This window comes from Globicephala melas, chromosome 1 (genome assembly GCF_963455315.2).
Source record: "Globicephala melas chromosome 1, mGloMel1.2, whole genome shotgun sequence".
Lineage (NCBI taxonomy): Eukaryota > Metazoa > Chordata > Mammalia > Artiodactyla > Delphinidae > Globicephala > Globicephala melas.
The window spans coordinates 86,904,704-86,927,345 of record NC_083314.1 but is presented as its reverse complement, the minus strand read 5'-3'; the positions used below and the strand labels follow the sequence as shown (position 1 = coordinate 86,927,345).

The following is a 22,642-nucleotide window of genomic DNA, read 5'->3' as shown; positions in this document are numbered from 1 at the left end:
TTTAATCTCTGATAAACTTACTTCAGAAGGGAAAATATGCTATCTCCTTCATTGCCATCTTTCCAGGAGCCTCATTCTCACCACACCAAACCTACTGGCACTGCTCACAGGGGAAAGGAGAGCACCTGTCATTGGTGACTGCACGGGCGGTTACACTGGCCTCTGTATCAGTGTGTAATTTTACAGGTTGTACTATGGATGACAAAGGAGCTACTCTGGGGGAAAGAGGTGTAATTCGGGTGAAACAATATTAATTGAAACATAACTATATGCAATAACTTTGTTAGTGTGTTGTTTTTAAGCCCAGCTCCTATTAGTAACACTATAGAAAGGTTACTACTCTTTCCTTTTTCACCATATTATTTGGGTTGATTGACAGGCATTTAGATAAGTTGAATGAGTGTGTATAAAGATATAACAGGATTTTAAGATAAATCAAACAAGAAATTCTGGTACATAGAAAATTTAATTTGAAATAACTTAAAATATTTCATCAAGAAGTTTTAATTCTGTGCCTTGGCACCATACATTTAAGAAAATCTTTGGGCCTGATCTCAAATTAGTTCAGGTAAACAGATATAATCAAAACTTTATACGTGTGTGTATATATTTGTACACATATATGTATACATGTATGTGTGCATATATACATATATATACACACACGTATACATATGTTCAAGTTATACATGTATATATATTCAAGAGATATATATTCAAGATGCATATGTAGATTCAAGATATATATGTATGTAATTCTTCCCTCACTCAGAGATGAAATTCTCTAATTTTACTCATGGCACATACTTTAGAAAAATTACTCCCAAAAGTCACACTTTAATCACATATGGAACAAATCTCTACTCTTCCACTTTTAGCTACACTTCTTTAAGGTTAATTCAGATATAGAATGAAACTCACTTTTGTTGAATCCCAGAAGATTCTGAGCTGGAAGAAACCTAAGTATGCCCTTAAGCCTGTTTCCTGTCTTCAGGCAGACAGGTGAAATAAGCCACCAGGAGAGATGGTGGCTTTTTGTTCTTTACTTAAAAAGCTCTACTTCTCAACTACCAGGGTAGAAACATCTATTGAGTTTCTTAAAATAGTCTTTCTGTTAGCTACAGACACAGCAAAGTAGCCATGCACAATTAAATTTTTGGCTTGCTTCCAGTCTGACTTTTTTTCTAGAAATCTTCCTCCACAGTTAGTAGCAATAGCAAGTATGGCAGGAGAAATGTGGTTCCCTATGGGAGTGAGATTATTTCAAATGGTTACACGTTCTCAGCAAAATGTTTTGTAGAACTTTCTCGGAGTGCACACTCTCCTTTAGTGTAGACCCAAAGACTTGTGTTCTCACATGAGTACAAACTTACTTGGGGGTTTCCAAAAGTCCCCCATACTTTCATTTTTGTGTGGCCTTTTAAAATGTAATTTTTAAAAATCCATGATTTACTAAATGTACCAAGTTGCTATTTAAAAATGGACGTATATGTCAATTTAGATTGTAAATTTGGGATTACAATGAAGCGTCAAGACCATAAAGAACACAAACATTTTATTTTTATAGGGGACCTGCACAGAAGGAACATATTTCTGCTGTGTGTGTATTTTTGTTTCCTTAGCTTGTCTCTCTTGTGTGCACAAAACTAGGAGAGGATGTTTTTCTTTATTTTGGTTTGGCTAAGGATGCTCATGATATAGTATATTTTAAGTGGCAAAAACTGTAGTTCTTAATCTATAAAGAAGAATTCTCTAGGTGAATAAATAAGAAAAATACCAAAAAATTAGGAAAATATGTAAACTCAAGTTATGAGGTATTTCAAAGATACAGTGCCAGTAAAAATTCTCTTTCCCACAATTTGCAACTGCCAGATCTCTTGCTTTAGTCTTTCTATGCTTACATCTGAAGAAATACAGAAAAGTTGGAGATAAAAGCCCTTTTGTGTATGTGGGGGGTTACAGTAGTTCAGGGAAGAGTCAGAAAAGGAAAGTCATAAAGCAATATTTAAATGTCTTTATATAAGAACAAAAATATTTCCTTAAAAAGTTGTTAAAAGATTTTCTTTCTAGTCCTAAAAACACTCACTTTTATAGGGCATGTGATTGTGTGACACCTCTTTCCAGAGCAAGGTTTTCTTTGTTTTGTTTTGTTTTTTAAATACTAGGAAAGTATGACTTAGTCAAATTAGATTTTCCAAGCTATATTTAGTTTTACAGATGTGTTTAGTCCTGAATTCTGGGGAGAGTACGTATATAAGAAAAATCCCAGGAAACCCTTACACCTAACCCAAACACAGTTACTTTTAACACTGCACCATGATCTCTCAATTCCTGTAGCTTATTGCTTCCACAAACTAGAAATCCCTGAATTCTCTATATCTAACTTCCTATGGCTAGAGTCTGAGAAACTGACCCACTATCATATTTTTTTCCTAAATAACCAAGTTTTTAAAGTTTATCAAAGCTTTTTGATCTTTTTCTGAGAGTTAAATATGTGTTTCTCTCACATAACAAGAATCAGGAATTCCCAGCAAACAGATTTCATTATGCATATACCAGAAACATGCAGATCACACATGAATATGCTTCAGTCAACATACATAGGCATTCACTCAAGGGGTAAACCAGTAATGAGCCAAACATACATACATGTGCAAATGTACAATTAACAGCAAATTATTTTAGATCCTAATGTCCTTTGAATATTAAAAATGAGCCAGGAGACAGCTCCTGTGACATTTGTATGCTCTAGATTACAACTTTCATGTAGAAGTAGCTTCATATGACATCTCGTGAATTTCGTATCGCACAGCAAAGGACCATGCTGAATATCATGCCAAAGATCTGAAACAGAAGGAACCACTTATTAATGACTTTCAAATGATGAAAATTGATTTTAAAAAAAGGCCAGCAAACTGCTTGCATGTTTAACTCATGTTGACAAATAATTATAAGCAATAATTACTGAATATAAGTGGCACTTTTATATGTGCTACTTAATTATGGCTACTGGTTAAAGACTTCCGTTAACTGCTTAAAATACATTCCTATTTTATTATTGTTAAAAAATAGCAAGACTCTGGTTTAAGAAAATAACCCTATTTCTAGCTTATAGGGCAGTTCTTAATAATTATAAAAGACTAATACACTACTGGTTTTAGAATTTTATATTTCAGGTTAATCCCAGATCTAATTTATATATATATATTTTTGAAATTCTGAATTTTATTTTTTTTTATACAGCAGGTTCTTATTAGTCGTCCATTTTATACACATCAGTGTATACATGTCAAACCCAATCTCCCAATTCATCACACCACCACCCCACCACCCCGCCACTTTCCCCCCTTGGTGTGCATACATTTGTTCTCTATATCTGTGTCTCAATTTCTGCCCTGCAAACCGGTTCATCTGTACCATTTTTCTAGGTTCCACATATATGCGTTAGTATACGGTATTTGTTTTTCTCTTTCTGACTCACTTCACTCTGTATGACAGTCTCTAGAACTATCCATGTCTCTACAAATGACCCAATTTCATTCCTTTTTATGGCTGAGTAATATTCTATTGTATATATGTACCACATCTTTATCCATTCGTCTGTCGATGGGCATTTAGGTTGCTTCCATGTTCTGGCTATTGTAAATAGTGCTGCAATGAACATTGGGGTGCACATGTCTTTTTGAATTAAGTTTTCTCTGGGTATATGCCCAGTAGTGGGATCACTGGGTCATATGCTAATTTTATTTTTAGTTTTTTAAGGAAACTCCATATTTTTCTCCATAGTGGCTGCATCAATTTACATTCCCACCAACAGTGCAAGAGGGTTCCCTTCTCTCTGCACCCTCTCCAGCATTTGTTGTTTGTAGATTTTCTGATGATGCCCATTCTAACTGGTGTGAGGTGATACCTCATTGTAGTTTTGATTTGCATTTCTCTAATAATTAGTGATGTTGAGTAGCTTTTCATGTGCTTCTTGGCCATCTGTATGTCTTCTTTGGAGAAATGTCTATTTAGGTCTTCTGCCCATTTTTGGATTGGGTTGTTTGTTTTTTCAATATTGAGCTGCATGAGCTGTTTATATATTTTGGAGATTAATCCTTTGTCCATTGATTCGTTTGCAAATATTTTCTCCCATTCTGAGGGTTGTCTTTTAATCTTGTTTGTAGTTTCCTTTGCTGTGCAAAAGCTTTTAAGTTTCATTAGGTCCCATTTGTTTATTTTTTTTTCACTGTGAAAATTTCTTTTTTTTTTTTTAACATCTTTATTGGGGTATAATTGCTTTACAATGGTGTGTTAGTTTCTGCTTTATAACAAAGTGAATCAGTCATACATAAACATATGTTCCCATATGTCTTCCTTCTTGCGTCTCCCTCCCTCCCACCCTCCCTATCCCACCCCTCCAGGCTGTCACAAAGCACCGAGCCAATATCCCTGTGCCATGCGGCTGCTTCCCACTAGCTATCGACCTTACTACGTTTGTTAGTGTGTATATGTCCATGACTCTCTCTCGCCCTGTCACAGCTCACCCTTCCCCCTCCCCATAACCTCAAGTCTGTTCTCTAGGAGGTCTGCATCTTTATTCCTGCCTTACCCCTAGGTTCTTCATGACATTTTTTCCTTAAATTCCATATATATGTGTTAGCATACGGTATTTGTCTTTTTCTTTCTGACTTACTTCACTCTGTATGACAGACTCTAGGTCTATCCACCTCATTACAAATAGCTCAATTTCGTTTCTTTTTATGGCTGAGTAATATTCCATTGTATATATGTGCCACATCTTCTGTATCCATTCATCCGATGATGGGCACTTAGGTTGTTTCCATCTCCGGGCTATTGTAAATAGAGCTGCAATGAACATTTTGGTACATGACTCTTTTTGAATTTCGGTTTTCTCAGGGTATATGCCCAGTAGTGGGATTGCTGGGTCATATGGTAGTTCTATTTGTAGTTTTTTAAGGAACCTCCATACTGTTCTCCATAGTGGCTGTACCAATTCACATTCCCACCAGCAGTGCAAGAGTGTTCCCTTTTCTCCACACCCTCTCCAGCATTTATTGTTTCTAGATTTTTTGATGATGGCCATTCTGACTGGTGTGAGATGATATCTCATTGTAGTTTTGATTTGCATTTCTCTAATGATTAATGATGTTGAGCATTCTTTCATGTGTTTGTTGGCAGTCTGTATATCTTCTTTGGAGAAATGTCTATTTAGGTCTTCTGCCCATTTTTGGATTGGGTTGTTTGTTTTTTTGTTATTGAGCTGCATGAGCTGCTTGTAAATTTTGGAGATTAATCCTTTGTCAGTTGCTTCATTTGCAAATATTTTCTCCCATTCTGAGGGTTGTCTTTTGGTCTTGTTTATGGTTTCCTTTGCTGTGCAAAAGCTTTTAAGTTTCATTAGGTCCCATTTGTTTATTTTTGTTTTTATTTCCATTACTCTCAGAGGTGGATAAAAAAAGATCTTGCTGTGATTTATGTCAGTGTTCTTCCTATGTTGTCCTCTAAGAGTTTGATAGTGTCCAGTCTTACATTTAGGTCTCTAATCCATTTTGAGTTTATTTTTGTGTATGGTGTTAGGGAGTGTTCTAATTTCATTCTTTTACATGTAGCTGTCCAGTTTCCCCAGCACCACTTATTGAAGAGACTGTCTTTTCTCCATTGTATATCCTTGCCTTCTTTGTCATAGATTAGTTGTCCATAGGTGCGTGGGTTTATCTCTAGGCTTTCTATCCTGTTCCATTGATCTATATTTCTGTTTGATAGAGATTGAACTGAATCTGTAGATTGCTTTGGGTAGTATAGTCATTTTCACAATATTGATTTTTCCAATCAAAGAACATGGTATATCTCTCCATCTGTTGGTATCATCTTTAATTTCTTTCATCAGTGTCTTATAGTCTTCTGCATACAGGACTTTTGTCTCCCTAGGTAGGTTTATTCCTAGGTATTTTATTCTTTTTGTTGCAATGGTAAATGGGAGTGTTTCCTTAATTTCTTTCTGATTTTTCATTATTAGTGTATAGAAATGCAAGAGATATCTGTGCATTAATTTTGTATCCTGTAACTTTACCAAATTCATTGATGAGCTCTAGTAATTTTCTGGTGGCACCTTCAAGATTCTCTGTGTATAGTATCGTGCCATCTGCAAACAGTGACAGTTTTACTTCTTCTTTTCCAATTTGAATTCCTTTTATTTCTTTTTCTTCTCTGATTGCCATGGCTAGGACTTCCAAAACTATGTTGAATAATAGTGGTGAGAGTGGACATCCTTGTTTTTTTCCTGATCTTAGAGGACATGCTTTCAGTTTTTAACCATTGAGAATGATGTTTGCTATAGGGTTTGTTGTATATGGCCTTTATTATGTTGAGGTACGTCCCTCTATGCCCACTTTCTGGAGAGTTTTTATCATAAATCCGTGTTGAATTTTGTCAAAAGCTTTTTCTGCATCTATTGAGATGATCATATTGTTTTTATTCTTCAGTTTGTTAATAGATGGTGTATCACATTGATTGATTTGCATATATTGAAGAATCCTTGCATCCCTGGGATAAATCCCACTTGATCATGGTATATGATCCTTTTAATGTGTTGTTGAATTCTGTTTGCTAGTATTTTATTGAGGATTTTTGCATCTATATTCATCAGTGGTATGGGTCTGGAATTTTCTTTTTTTGTAGTATCTTTGTCTGGTTTTGGTATCAAGGTTATGGTGGCCTCATAGAATGAGTTTGGGAGTGTTCCTTCCTCTGCAATTTTTTGGAAGGATTTGAGAAGCATGGGTATTAGCTCTTCTCAAAATATTTGATAGAATTCACCTGTGAAGCCATCTTGTCCTGGACTTTTGTTTGTTGGAAGATTTTTAATCACAGTTTCAATTTCATTACTTGTGATTGGTCTGTTCATATTTTCTATTTCTTCCTGGTTCAGTCTTGGAAGGTTACACCTTTCTAAGAATTTGTCCATTTCTTCCAGGTTGTCCATTTTATTGGCATAGAGTTGCTTGTAGTAGTCTCTTAGGATGCTTTGTACTTTGGCAGTGTCTGTTGTAACTTCTCCTTTTTCATTTCTAATTTTATTGATTTGAGCCTCTCCCTCTTTTTCTTGATGACTCTGGCTAATGGTTTATCAATTTTGTTTATCTTCTCAAAGAACCAGCTTTTAGTTTTACTGATCTTTGCTATTTTTTTCTTCATTTCTTTTTCATTTATTTCTGCTCTGAGCTTTATGATTTCTTTCCTTCTACTAACTTTGGGTTTTGTTTGTTCTTCTTTCTCTAGTTCCTTTAGGTGTAAGGTTAGATTGTTTATTTGAGATTTTTCTTGTGTCTTGAGGTAGGCTTGTAATGCTATAAACTTCCCTCTTAGAACTGCTTTTGCTGCATCCCATAGGTTTTGAATGGTCGTGTTTTCCTTGTCATTTGTCTCTACGTATTTTTTTATTTCCTCGTTGATTTCTTCAGTCATATCTTGGTTATTTAGTAATGTAATGTTTAGCCTCCATGTGTTTGTGTTTTTTACATTTTTTTCCCCGTAATTGATTTCTAATCTCATAGTGTTGTGATCAGAAAATATGCTTGACATGATTTCAATTTTCTTAAATTTACCAAGGCTTGATTTGTGACCCAAGATGTGATCAGTCCTGGAGAATGTTCTATGTGCTGCTGTTTTTGGATGGAATGTCCTATAAATATCAATGAAATCTATCTCGTCTATTGTTTCATTTAAAGCTTCTGTTTCCTTATTAATTTTCTGTCTGGATGATCTGTCCACTGGTGTAAGTGAGGTGTTAAAGTCCCCCACTATTATCATGTTACTGTTGATTTCCTCCTTTATAGCTGTCAGCAGTTGCCTTATGTATTGAGGTGCTCCTATGTTGGGTGCATATATATTTATTACAGCTATATCTTCTTCTCGGATTGATCCCTTGATCATTATGTAGTGTTCTTCTTTGTCTCTTGTAACATTCTTTATTTTAAAGTCTATTTCATCTGATATGAGTATTGTTACTCCAGCGTTCTTTTGGTTTCCATTTGCATGGAATATCTTTTTCCATCTCCTCACTTTCAGTCTGTATGTATCCCTAGGTCTGAAGTGGGTCTCTTGTAGACAGCATATATATGGGTCTTGTTTTTGTATCCACAGTGAGCCTGTGTCTTTTGGTTGGAGCATTTAATCCATTTACATTTAAGGTAATTATCTATATGTATGTTCCTATTACCATTTTCTTAATTGTTATGGGTTTGTTTTTTAGGTCCTTTTCTTCTCCTGTGTTTCCCACTTAGAGAAGTTCCTTTAGCATTTGTTGTAGAGCTGGTTTGGTGGTGCTGAATTCTCTTAGCTTTTGCTTGTCTGTAAAGCTTTTGATTTCTCCGTTGAATCTGAATGAGATTCTTGCCAGGTAGAGTAATCTTGGTTGTAGGTTCTTCCTCTTCATTACTTTAAATATGTCATGCCACTCCCTTCTGGCTTGTAGAGTTTCTGCTAAGAAATCAGCTGTTAACCTTATGGGAGTTCCCTTGTATGTTATTTGTCATTTTTCCCTTGTTGCTTTCAATAATTTTTCTTTGTCTTTAATTTTTATCAGTTTGAGTGCTATGTGTCTTGGCATGTTTCTCCTTGGGTTTATCCTGTATGGGACTCTCTGTGCTTCCTGGAGTTGGATGGCTATTTCCTTTCCCATGTTAGGGAATTTTTCGACTATAATCTCTTCAAATATTTTCTCGGGTCCTTTCTCTCTCTCTTCTCCTCCTGGGACCCCTATAATGCGAATGTTGTTGTGTTTAATGTTGTCCCAGAGGTCTCTTAGGCTGTCTTCATTTCTTTTCATTCTTTTTTCTTTATCTGTTCTGCAGCAGTGAGTTCCACCATTCCGTCTTCCAGGTCACTTATCTGTTCTTCTGCCTCAATTATTCTGCTATTGATTCCTTCAAGTGCAGTTTTCATTTCAGTTATTGTATTGTTCATCTGTTTGTTTGTTCTTTAATCCTTCTAGGTGTTTGTTCTTTAATTCTTCTAGGTCTTTGTTAAACATTTCTTGCATCTTCTCGATCTTTGCCTCCATTCTTTTTCTGAGGTCCTGCATCATCTTCACTATCATTATTCTGAATTCTTTTTCTGGAAGGTTGCCTATCTCCACTTCATTTGTTGTTTTTCTGGGGTTTTATCTTGTTCCTTCATCTGGTACATAGCCCTCTGCCTTTTCATCTTGTGTATGTTTTGTGAATGTGGTTTTTGTTCCACAGGCTGCAGGATTGTAGTTCTTCTTGCTTCTGCTGTCTGCCCTCTGGTGGATGAGGCTATCTAAGAGGCTTGTGCAAGTTTCCTGATTGGAGGGACTGGTGGTAGGTAGAGCTTGGTGTTGCTCTGGTGGGCAGAGCTCAGTAAAACTTTAATCTGCTTGTCTGCTGATGGGTGGGGCTGGGTTCCCTCCCTGTTGGTTGTTTGGCCTGAGGCGACCCAATACTGGAGCCTACCTGGCTCTTTGGTGGGGCTAATGGCAGACTCTGGGAGGCCTCATGCCAAGGAGTATTTCCCAGAACTTCTGCTGCCAGTGTCCTTGTCCTCACAGTGAGCCACAGCCACCCCCTGCCTCTGCAGGAGACCCTCCAACACTAGCAGGTAGGTCTGGTTCAGTCTCCTATGGGGTCACTGCTCCTTCCCCTGGGTCCTGATGTGCACACTACTTTGTGTGTGCCCTCCAAGAGTGGAGTCTCTGTTTACCCCAGTCCTATCAAAGTCCTGCAATGAAATCCTGCTAGGATTCAAAGTCTGATTCTCTAGGAATTCCTTCTCCCATTGCCAGACCATCAGGTTGGGAAGCCTGACGTGGGGCTCAGAACCTTCACTCCAGTGGGTGGACTTCTGTGGTATAAGTATTCTCCAGTTTGTGAGTCACCCACCCAGCAGTTATGGGATTTGATTTTACTGTGATTGCGCCCCTCCTACCATCTCACTGTGGCTTCTCCTTTGTCTTTGGATGTGGGGTATCTTTTTTGGTGAGTTCCAGTGTCTTCCTGTTGATGACTGTTCAGCAGTTAGTTGTGATTCCAGTTTTCTTGCAAGAGGGAGGGAGTGAGTGCACGTCCTTCTACTCCACCATCTTGAACCAATCTCTCTCATTTATATTTTTATTTTGGAAAATGCGTTTGTAACCACTTGTTGTTTAAATACACTTGCAGTCTAAATAGTTTTCTATTGCTGGCAAAACTTTGAATTTTTGCAACAGTGACCACATATTAAAAAGTGGAGCATCCCTTCATTCCCAGTTCATTTTTAAGTGTACATGATGCTTTATTATTTAACTCAATAGTTTTACCAAAGCATAAATTGTGGTGTTTGTACTATGGTACTACTGACATCTTCTACCACTTGGATGCTTCTTTGAAAAGACAAATATTTAGCAAAATTAATAGCTGCTTAAACGGTTTGAATAGAAGGACGCCAAAAAATCCTTCTTGTCCTCAATCACTTCTCCTATTAATTTTGCAGAGCCTATGATATGCTATCTGTAGGTGCGTTGTTCATAGAATACTCTCAATGTTTGTTCAAAGAAATCAGTACCATATCTCTCTGATTCTCTCCTCAATCCTATCCTACATTAGACTAGGATCTGTAAATGCTGAATTTAAAAAGGCATGTGTTATCAATTATTGGAGGGGAAGGGGCAGACTTAAGGGAATAGCTGGGATCAGGGCTCCAAGCTTCTGGCTGACAGAACTCAGTACCAGTGTGTGGCAGGGGAGACACCTAATGGACATTTTGTTAACTGATTACATTGTGAAACTCTTACCTTATGAAGAAAAGAATTAAATAAGAAACTCTGGGCATTTCTTCTGAGGCAAGATGGCCAACACAGGGCCTTCCCCTTTTCCGTGGTTGTAAGGTTGGATGCAACCCCTGCTTAGACCTCATTGTACCTAAAGGGATCCCCTCAGAAAGAAACTCATCCTGCCACTGTCATGAGTCAGGGGTGACCACTTCTAGAATGCTCATTCCTTGAGACTCTAGAATTGTTGGGAGCGTCTATTTGATACCTCCGTTAATGCAGAACATTTTCAAATCATCTGCCTCAGAATTGTCCTTGGGAAGCCGCAGACTGGCCATCAGGCTAGCCTCAGGGCGGGTGGGGAGGCCCTGAGAGAAGACCCTGGATTGGGAGGTCCTCAGCATAGTATTTTCACCCACTGCCCCAGCCTTCTGTGCTCTAAATACAGAAAGGAGGGAAGATGATTGTGTGTCCCCTGAGAACTGCCAATTCATTGATTTCCTCACAATTCCATTGCCCCTGCCTCAGCTTAGGCCATGAATTAATCTACATAGGAGGGCCAGAGGGTAAGTATTATCTTAGCATTAGCTATTATCACTCAGCCCTTGGACAATGGGAATCACCTCTTTATGGGCTTACCTGACTCCAATCTTACTTCCCTCCAACTTTACCTCCACACTGCACTACAGGTCCTTCCAAACCTGGGTGGCTCCCCTCTACCTTAAGGCTAAAGCCCAACCTATCAAAAAGTCACACAAAGAACACAATTATGTGGACCCTCATAACCCTCTCCAGTGTCATCTCTTGCTACACTTACCATAGCCTTCTGCCCCTATGAACTCTTGCACACTCTTCTTTTGTACTTCAGAAGTACTGAGCTACCTACAGGTGCAAGGATGCACTATGCTTCACACTTCCATATATAGTTCGCCTGGATCCAGGGTTTGGGAACACTCAGATTCTATGTAGAGCTAGCATTTATTGAGTGCTATGTTCCAGACCCTTTATATGAATTAATTCCTAATAATACTTTATATGTATTATTCCACTTAATTGTCACAACAATTTTCTGAGGTTGATATATTAAAATCCCCATTTTGCAGATGAGGGAATTGAGACATAGAGAAGTTAAGAAACTTTCCAGTGACCCCAGGGTTTGTAAGTAGTGGAGTTAGCAGTTGTATCCAGACAGTGTGATGCCAGAGTTTGCACTGTTAATCACTACACTGCGCTACCTCTGCAAATCATAGGTGAGAGAGTTTAATCTATGTTGTCTTAAATATCTAACAAAGGAAGAGACCCAGAATTAAAAATCACTCATCTAGTTTAAGCTTGGTGACCTTAAAATGGGAAGTTATTGCAATGATAAACTCAAAGTCATAATTAGCTTAACATTGAAATTTGTATCATATTTGAGAGAACTAAGTATTGATGTATCTAATTAGCTTTGTTCTTAGATATTCTGTCAAAAACATCTTTGTCTTTTACGAAAAATCTCTCCTAAGATACTGCCATATCACACTTGAAGAGAAACAAGATACAAAGGTTCAAGGCTTCTTAGGTGTCAAAGAAGGTATGTTCTGGAACTTTCTTACCGTGAGGGCTGCGATTCCAATACCGACAATTCCGATGAGCTGGAGCTTAACACTGATTATGCGCTCAATTTCATCAATGCAATTCTGTTTTGGAAAAGAAGAAGTCAGGAATAACAGCTGGTGGTATGTGTGAATCATCACCCTGATCCAATCCTTTCCTTCTCTACAGAGCATCCTGTGAGAGTTAACCCATGTCAGCTTCTGTTCCTATTTAAACCGTTCCTCCCAGATATCACTCTGATAAATTTAAAGCAAAAGTGTTTTGGGGGGAAAAATGACAATACTCTCCTTTTGGTGGAATTTTCCTATTTAGGCCAATGGCTGCTTCAAAGCCCCGAAACCTGGCTGGATGAAGCTATTCTGGGACCTGAGGCATTAAAACTTTGGGGCCTCTTCTTACTTTCAGCAAATAAAAAAAAGTAAAATATCTCCAAAATAACAGTCCCTTGCTTTTGGATTGTCATTTATAGTTTAAAAGACTTTCTACATACTTAGTCCAATTTACTATACAAGGTAGGCATCACCTAGTAAGAAGCTATAAAGTCTGTATAGATTCAAATTTAACAAAGGAAAGCCAAGTGTTGTGGGTTGGAGGATTGTTCTCTTCTATGGCGGCCGGGTTGGGTGGCCCTATTCTTTCATCTGTGTCCCATAGAGACCTGTGCAGTGTAGGTCCAAAGAACCTTCACGGATGGAGGAATATTGGACAGGGGGCAGAACAGATCACTTGTAATTGCAATTAGTTTCTCCAACTTCTATTTGGTCCTCTTAAATACAGAGGTATTCTCTCAACCCAATTTTGTCCTTAGGCTGCCCAGGTCCTTTTACTTGTCAATGGTCAGCTGTCTCTGATACCCACCTAAGCTATATGAAACTCTTACTGCTATCCTCACATCTCCTGTCATACTTCATTCATTCATCATTCATTTATTCAACAAATATTTCTTGAGCATCTGCCTTGCATTAGTCACCAGAATGGCATGGTGGATATGGAGAAAATAAGACATGGTTACTTTTGCCCTCAGGGAGCTCACAGTTTAGAGAAGGACACAGACTCACAAAAATAATTACAATACATTCTGGTAAAAGTTGAGAACCACTGCTCTAGATAGTGGCTCCCTTACTTATTGGAGTCAAGCTGTAGAAATTCTTCCAACCTTCCTCACCTGCACCTATAAACTTACACACTCCATTCATCCGGTGGCAGGTGCTGCTGTAGGCAGTGAGCATGCAGATGAGAAAGGCACACTGCTTCTTACTTCCTTCTCATTAAAGCCAAAGAAGTGCCCTGCTCTGCTGAAAGTCAACCCCTTTACTGGCTCTGGATCTTATTCTCTCATCTCCTCAGGAAGCCTGTGCTGTCACTTATCTCCTTTCCTTCCTACACACTCAGCCTCTCCTTCTCTGTAGCCAAGCAGACATCTGAAGTCTTAGCTTCCTCCCTTTCACTCCCCACTCACACCCAGTCAGTCACCTGTGCCTGTTGACTCTATCCCTGGACGTCTCTGTATCTGTCGCCTCCTCTCCCTCCCCACGGTACGTGACTTGCTCTAGTTCCTCATCCTCTCTCACCAGGAAAAACATAAGTGCCACCTAAGCGGCCTCCCTCCATTGGTCTCCAGCCTTCTGTTCTACCAGTTATACCCAGCAGCCTGAGTGCTCTTTCAACAATGCAAAACGGATTATGTTAATCCTCTGCTAAAAGCAACGGCTTCTCCAAACTTCCAGGTATAAAACCATGCCATTGCCTGCCTTTTCAAAAATGTCCCTCACCATTCCCTCTGGACTCCCGATTCTCCTCCAGTCCTGGAATTTCATGCTTCTGTTCTTGCTGCTTTCTGGGCCTGGAATGACCTTCCTTTGTCAAAACTTGGCTCAAGGATCCATCCTCTGCAAGCTTTCCTGACTCCACTGTATTCTGTACAGATACTGTGCTCTGTCAAGCATCAGCTCCCTTGACTAGTCTGTGAGGCCACTGAGGCAGGGACCATGTGTTTGTCACCTTAGAGTTTCCAGAACCTGGCATCGTGCCTGCCACGCAGCACTTAATAAAGGAAGCATTTATCAGTGCGATGACACCCCTGGAAGGGTACAGGGCAACGTCCTTAGGGTGCATACCTCTGGCCCTGGTGAGCTTAATTAATGCCACTGCATTTGCATCATTACTGGCAAGTCAGCACACCATTATTCCCCAGGGTACCAGGAGCCTGGGACTCATCATTGCTTCACTTATTCTGCCTAGAATAAAGCTGAGGCTAGAAGCCACTGGCAGAGGGCCTCCCAGAATCACCCCTCCACCCCAAGGGCAAGAACCATCTTAACACCACAGGCAGGATAGGAACCTGGTAGAGAAGCTTACCTTGTGTCCTAGGAGCTCCTTTGGGCAGGTCGGCTGGACCTGTTCAGAGCTTTCTTTTCCACAGCACTGAAACTAGAGAGTCCGAAAAGAGCTTTTAGCACAAGGAGGGAGAAGCTGACGCTACAAGTCCAGGTATCACTGCTAAGGACTGGGCGTGCTGAGGCTGCAAAACAGCTCTGAGGCCTGACACTACAACCTAGTGGCCGTTCTGGAGACAGTATGAAGAGTCACATAGTCGTGCTAGCAAAGCAAGAAAGGACTTCACCAAATCTGTCCAAGTTTTATGACAGGAGGTGATTGAAGGCAATGCAAACAAGGCAAGAAGCTAGCTGACAGTGCCTGTGTAAACTGTTGTTTTTAGACAGGAGTTAGGTCTTTAGATTCTTCCTTTCAGCCTTGCTGAATAGCTAAAGTTTTATGAGCTTCAGGAAAGGCTCATTAACTGAGGAGAGCCTGGGACGGACAGGAGAAGTGGCCACAGTAAACCTCAGGGGCTAAAAGACTGGGGCTTGAATACTGGCCAGCCAACAGGTGTCCTGCCTTATGGCTGCCCTTCAAAGACAAAGGAACCTGTGTGCTGTCTGATGTCCCTGGGGCAGCTGCAGCTGAACAGGATAAATGGTTGGCACCTTCCAGGACAGACCTGTGACAGACAAGAACTGGGCTACCTTAAAACACCTGGCCAGGAGTTCATAGCTACTTCTCCATATGACAGGGGTTGAGAAATCAGGACGACACTGGCCTGGCCCATCTCCCCCGGGGAGCCTTCCTTGACGAACTGCCTGTAGCTGAGAACACTGCACTGACAGCACGTTCTCACAGGATGTCCCGGGAGAAAAGCAGCGTGCCTGTCTCATGTGCCCCTTCATTTTACAACTGAGGGCGCTGAGTGAGGATCAGGAAGGCAAGGAACTTGCTTCAGGTCACAAAGCTGTTCCATGGCACAGCTGCAGCTAGAGACAAGCTTTTCTGTCTTGAAGGTCACAGCTGTTTCTGTTACATCACAAGGCCACTCTTGTTTTTGTTTTTTTTTGTTTTTGTTTTTGTTTCTTGCAGTACGCGGGCCTCTCACTGTTGTGGCCTCTCCCGTTGCGGAGCACAGGCTCCGGACGCGCAGGCTCAGCGGCCATGGCTCACGGGCCCAGCCACTCTGCGGCATGTGGGATCTTCCCGGACCGGGGCACGAACCCATGTCCCCTGCATCGGCAGGCGGACTCTCAACCACTGCGCCACCAGGGAAGCCCCACAAGGCCACTCTTGAGAGAACCTGATATTTACTTGGGCGGCTTTCTCGATGTTCTTATTTGTGTGTGCGCTTCTGTCCCTTTGGGTGCATGTCCTGACTTCCTTCTGTCGACTCTGTGTTAGGCCTCTTTCTCTTCTAGGTTCTACACATAATGCAAACCGTGGCTCCCACGAAGGCAGACATATAGTGCAGTTGCCTGGCTTCACTCAATTTATTTTTAATCTAGGTGATTAGAGAGAACCTGGCTCATGTATAATCTTTAGAAGATTCCATTTTAAGGAAGAAGTAAAGTCACTTACTGTTGAGTGGAAGGTGATGAGAGTCCCATTTCCCTTTTCCCTGTCTCTAAGGTAATCGTTATAAGCTTCTTCATACATGGTCTGAACATGTCGTATAGCCTGAAAAATTACCAGGAAAACAAGAGGACGTGAGTGAGAAGTTTCAAACGTTCCCCTTTCATCAAGAATAAAGCCCCTCTTCCCTACCCTTCAAAAATATGGCGTTTCCATATGTTTATCTGGATTTAAGGGTAATTCTGCCTATATGGAACAGATTATAGATTCTGGAGTTTCTAATATGCTTCTGAAGATGGAAGGATAGATTAACCAAGAATAATTTTCATAGACTAGAAAGATTTCTTAGAGTGGAGGTTCTCAACCTTGAATGGACATCAGCAACAGCTGAACCCCAGATTCCTGGGCCCCAGCCAGGTGATTCTGGTGCACAGCCAGGGTAGAAACCTAAGCATTCTTGGGACCCCATTGGGTACAAGTACTCAAGTCTTTTCACGACATGGTTTAAAAGGTGTTCACGACCAAGGAAAACTGTTCCAGCATTCAAATATCATAGAAAACGTAGAGAATGTTTTTTCTAGTATAACTGCATGTGATCCCCAAATCCATAAGCTCTCAAGAAGTCGTAAGATCCAATTCCTCTAACCTACAAATATAACCAGCTACTTTAGACAAATTCCAGAGGAGGTGACGTTACTTATTCTACATGTTTACCGTTTTTAAAATCTAAAATAAGTTCATAAACACAATATTGATAGCACATGAATTTATGTAAAATCCAGTAAACTTAAGATTCCATCCTTCCTCCTTTTCCATTTCACTCCTCTCTTCCCCACTGCATGTTTACACTTAAAAAGACCCCTTCCTCTGTGGATTCTCCTGACAACCTATTCTGCTCACCTATAGTTTGAGCAAAAATCTTAAACTGGCTTCACTGGCACGCAGGAGGCTGCCTATAGTCTTTGAGGATGACCTGGCCTCTGCCCAGGCCAAACCCTAAGGACAAAGGACAGGCTAACATGGGATGAGAATGCGTGTTCTTCCCCATCCTTCTTTCTCATGCCTGCAATCTAACTCCTCCCACATTCCAAACAGGATCATCTTAAATTAGAGATCCTTCTGTTACAAAAAACATAGGCCCCCTATATATCTAATGAAAGCTAGGAACTATCTCCCCAGAAATACGTGTGCACCTATATGCACGCACACACATACACACATATGCTAAAGTCCACACCACACTCCTAGGTTAAAAAGTTCTGCATAAACGATTATTGTGGGGGTTATTTGGCTTTGGAATATCACTGTGGGTACCAATATTCTCATGACCTTTGCCGTAAAGAGAACACTTTAACCATCGTTAAAAAACAATTATAAGTAATATTTACTTACTACATCCTTGCCTATAAAAGCAAATACTCCAGTGGTTATTTCAGCAGCAAATATCACCAATAGGCAGGTAAAAAACTGTAGAGGAGAGAAAATACTAACTTCATTAATTCAATACCTTTTCAGTTTACTTAACCTCTTTGACTCTAGTTCCTTTTGAAAAGCACTAGGCAAGGTTATTAGTTTGAAGAGATCTAGCAGGAAGCATTTGGCCCCTTAGTTCATCCGTAGTTTGTTCACACATTCATTCACTCATTAATTCATTCAGCAATTGTTTATTGAGCATTTGCTCTGTGCCAGGTACTGTCCTTGATACTGGGTGTACAGTGGTGAAAAAGATAAGATCTCAGTGCCTCTGCTCTCAGGGACCTTATAGTAGAGAAAGGAGGATATGATAGATGAGTAAGCAATAAAAGAGTAAGTTAATTTCAGAGAGTGATATAGAAATCCCACAACCTAGAACAGCACCCGGCACCCATATGTTCAGTGACTACTTGATGAACAAAAGAGATTCTATAAAGATATAAAATAAGACCAGAAGATAGAGAGTGGCTGGTGGGACTGGGTTTGGGGAGGGGGTGACTTGAGACTGCGTGGTCTGGATGGATGGCTTCCCAGAGGAGGTGGAAGTGGAGGTGAAGGGTGTCCTTCTGGACAGATTTCTGTTCCAATCTCGGGGTCTGCTCTGATTAAACTAAGTTCAGTGATAAACAAGACCTGAGATGCTCAGCAACAGGGGAAAGAGAAAGAATAGAGAACTGAGGGAATGAGTTAGAAATCTTACATGGCAAGAGATCAGGAGAAGGGCTTCCCTGGTGGCGCAGTGGTTGAGAGTCTGCCTGCCAACGCAGGGGTCACGGGTTCGAGCCCTGGTCTGGGAAGATCCCACATGCCGCTGAGCAACTGGGCCCGTGCACCACAACTACTGAGCCTGCGCATCTGGAGCCTGTGCTCCGCAACAAGAGAGGCCACGATAGTGAGAGGTCCGCGCACCGTGATGAAGAGTGGTCCCCGCTCGCCGCAACTAGAGAAAGCCCGTGCGCAGAAACAAAGACCCAACACACCCCCAAGTCAATTAATCAATCAATAAATTTATTTAAAAAAAAGAGAGAGATCAGGAGAAGCAGCCACAGTTCAAACACCAAAGGTTGCAATGAGTAAGGAGAGGCCGCCTAATAAAACTGCCATTTCTCCTCATGGAGAAACACAAAAACTTTCTTCCTGCTCCCCTTCTTTCTTAGGTCACACTGGCACTGGATGTATAGCAGTTAACGGAAATTATTTCATTTTTTTTTTTAAAAACCAGAGGCTACTAAACTAAATAGCCTTAAAATAAACCACAAGAGGTATGTTTGTTTAAATTACCGATCTCAAACAGCAGTACTTTTCTTATCGATAACAGTGCTTCCCTGACTATGGGAATCTTGTAGCTGCCTCACTCACTGTGAAATATTATGAGGCACTTTTTCTCCCAAAACGTCTTCACACTAATGACCTATTTTTTGTTTTTTTTTCACATTTTCCACAGAGGTAGGGACAAAGAGAACGTCCAGCTCCCTTCAGGCCAAGCCCCTCCCCACCTCGCCCCACTTACAGATCCGAGAACGCACTGGGACTCCCGCGTGGCTCCACAGCAGCCGAGGAAGCCCACGGCCATCATCAGGGCCCCCGCTCCAGCCAGCACGTAGAGCCCTGGGGGAAGAGGCCAGAGAAGAGGCTGACGACTCCAGATCGGCCCTCTCCCCGGCACCAGTGCTGCCAGCCCAGCCTCTGCCACCACTGCCCCAGGCATCTATCTGGCCCCGCAGGGCCTTCAGTTGTTCATATGATAAAGGAAACCCTTGTGGAAGGCTTCCTGCTGAGAGCTTCATGAGGGGTAGGGGCTGCTGTAATCCCCAGGGAACAAAGAAAGCCCATGCTTACAGAGGTGAAGGGAGCCGCCCAGGCTCACACAACCAGCGAGGCTCGGAAATCGCCTTTGTCCCACAGCTTACGCTTAGTCATCCGCGAGCGCCTCCTACGTGCCACGCACTTCACCTGTCAGATCTCCGCCACCCCTGTAAAGTGGGCGTTAATACCATGCACAGAGATTGGCGACAGTGGGTCCAGGGGCGGTGAGGAGCCCGTGCCGGAGCTGGGACGTGAACCCCGACCGTCCTAGGAGCCCGTGGCCCTCGTGGCACTCTGGAATTAGTGGCTGTCCCCATCTCATGAGAGGCCCTGAGGACAAAGTGTCTGGGACGGGAGGGGGGCCGTTGATCTGCCCAGGCTCAGATGGAGAAGCAGGGAGTCGGTGGAACGGAAGAGGGGAGCTTTTAGTCAAGGAGAGGGGCGGAGGGCACAGCGATGAGACAATATGGTTTTGTGTGAATGATAAACTCTAGAAGACAGTACCATATACACTGGAGGCACGCAAGGTGGTAAGTGTTACAAGAAAATAGCCAGTGAGGGGAGGTGATAAGGTAATATGCACCAAATAATGTTATTATTAATGTAATATTAGCTACATTTATTTTAAGGGTTTATTTTCTCCAGGCACTATTCTAAGCGCCTAGCACAGATTTATTAATTTAATCTTCATGAAGCAGGTACCGTTATTATCTCCATTTTTTTAGACAGAGGAACTGGGCCCCCAAAGGTTAAGTGACTTGCCCAAGATCATAGAGCTGGGATAAAAACACCCATCTGCCCCTAAAGCTAGCTCAACACCATTATCCCATCCTGCCTCTCCAACAATAACAGCGGCCTTAACCTGGGTGGTCGTTTCACTTAGTTCTGAAGTCAAGCCACAGGAACAGCTGTTCCACAGAGAAAGAGAAGGGCAGAAATGTCTTGTTCTGAGAGAAATAAAAGCAAGCCAGTTTTTTACTTCCTTTTCTGATCCTGAGATAAGTTAGAACAAAATATGGGGCCTGGCACTCGACTTGCTTAGAATAATGCCAATCACCTCAACTTTATTTTCTGCATTTCATTCATATCAGTCAGCTGGGAACCACTCCCATCCATGAGAGGGCGGGGAGCTGGCGTCCCACCTCTGTGGGGAAACGCTGAGGTTGGCCTGCAGGGTGTCTCCAGGGGCCCCTCTGGGTGCTGACAGTTGTTTGTGGGCAGCCCTCTCTGTTCCCCGACAGACTAGGCGGCAGGCTGGGCTGCTCTGCTCCCTGCACCACCCAGGCTGTTCTCAGGGCCCTTTTCAGGGTCCGGGAAGCCCTGCTCTTCCGAGGTCCTGAGATGGGTATTTATTTATTTCCCAATAGGCAGGCTCAGCCACTTCCTCCCTTTTCCTTTTCTCTAAAAAAAATAATTTCATGGGGAATGGATGTGGTAATGAGAGAAATGATACTGTATTAAAAATAATACTATTGTTGGTCCCACTGCCGAAATACCTTATTGTTTTAAAATTTTTCTTTATTTTTCAAAGCTCTTTTATTTCCATCATCTCTTTGGCTCCTCAAAACAGCGCCACTAAGTAAGGCAAGTATTATACACATTTCTATTTTACTAATGGGGGTAAGAGTGGCAAGAGGGCTCCAGGCTGGACACGCAAAGCCTCGAGCCCCGATTCCCACCCCACTGGAGCAGTTCCCTCATGGAATGTCTCCTGGGTGGGCCACCTTACTGTACCGATTTCCTACTTACAATGTTCATTGCCTCTTCACTGCTACATGATACAGTCTACAGATTCTGCTTCGAGTCACTAGAGACTGGACCCACTGGGGACATTATCCATCCTACACTCCAGCCACATAGGAATTCACTATGATGTGACCCAGCCTACTCTTTTCCATGTCGTACCTCTGTGGGTTCTCATCTATGTCTCTCTCTATAGATGTTAGGTCCTTAAACAAACCGTATTCACCCTACATAGACTATGCTAGGAACAAGACAGAATTCTCGGTTAGTGTTTGTTGGGTGAGAGGATAGAGAGAGAGCACACTTAATCTGAAGTTCTGGACTGGCTGTCTACGGTTGCCCCTCTTTGCTTAGAGATACACGCTGGGGATACATTCCAACAAGCATCCAGGAAGCCACCAGAGGGCTGGGCTCTCCCAAGTCAGGTAGATGAGGGCGCGGCTGTACACCGCGGGGAAAGCCTTCTGAGAGTGTGGACTCTAGGAGAGAGGGGTGCTCCTGCGGAGGCTGGGGTACAGTGGACAGCGGCACCGGGCTCTGAGGAGGACAGACCTGCTCCCCACTGCAAACAAGCTAACTCAGCCCCTTTTCCTTCTGAAATAAGAGCTCCCCAAGAAAATTCACTTATTTGTACAATATTTCATTCTTAGGCTATCAGAATTCCAGAGCTCACAGCAAACACCCTGAAACTGCCCCAGGGGCTCCGATTCCTGAGGCCTCTCCCCAGCAAAGCTCCGTGTGCATGTGTGGCCACAGGACTCAGTTCAATGCCAAATGAACACTGCTGGTTGGAGCTGATGGGAAAATCAGAAGAAATTCTACACGTGGCAAATTTCTTGGGCCTGCTGATTTCAGTTCCAAATCTGGTTGTAATACTCTGCACACCACAAGGCCACTTGTAGCTTCCAAGCATACCTTATCGTTTTTTTTTTTTTTTTGATCTGGCCCTCAAAACATAGTTGTTGAATGAATACATTAATTGGCAATCACATTTTACTTCCAAGATGGTTTCTGTAGAGCCCTCTCGCTCCCGCGGCAGCTTTGTGACAAGCGTATGACCTATTTCTCAATCCCCTATGCTTTCTGAGTCCTATTTCCCTTGAGCTGAAAAAGAGAAAACACTTTGATATTGCATTTTTAGCATTAGTAGCTGGGCCTTGCAACGCCAGTGATCTCCAGGTGACATGCTACCACCAATTCCCTGACAATTCCATCACTTGTCTCTGGTTTCCGATCCTTCTTTTGAAGCTAGAAGCATCATTTCAGTTAACGCAGAAAGGAGACGGTGGCATCCTAAAGGGTTGTCTGCATCAACTCATTTTTAAATGGCTCCCCTTTTAAGGACTGGGGAGTGAC

General features: G+C 41.7%; 1 protein-coding gene across 6 annotated transcripts in view; it reads right to left on the bottom strand.

Moving 5' to 3' along the window:
- Positions 1–340: 340 nt before the first annotated feature.
- Positions 341–22,642, bottom strand: part of TSPAN2 (tetraspanin 2) — a 43,962-nt gene continuing 21,660 nt past the window's right edge. For 5 of the 6 annotated variants that reach the window (XM_060300899.2, XM_060300886.2, XM_030869131.2 and 2 more), the window contains 6 exons: positions 19,248–19,345; positions 17,657–17,731; positions 16,271–16,369; positions 14,726–14,797; positions 12,367–12,450; positions 341–2,844 (listed from right to left, as the gene is read on the bottom strand). In XM_060300899.2, the coding sequence (XP_060156882.1) occupies positions 2,779–2,844; positions 12,367–12,450; positions 14,726–14,797; positions 16,271–16,369; positions 17,657–17,731; positions 19,248–19,345 (494 nt within the window). In that variant the 3' untranslated portion in view covers positions 341–2,778. The remainder of the gene's footprint in view (positions 2,845–12,366; positions 12,451–14,725; positions 14,798–16,270; positions 16,370–17,656; positions 17,732–19,247; positions 19,346–22,642) is intronic. The other variant, XM_070045522.1, reaches the window with a different exon arrangement.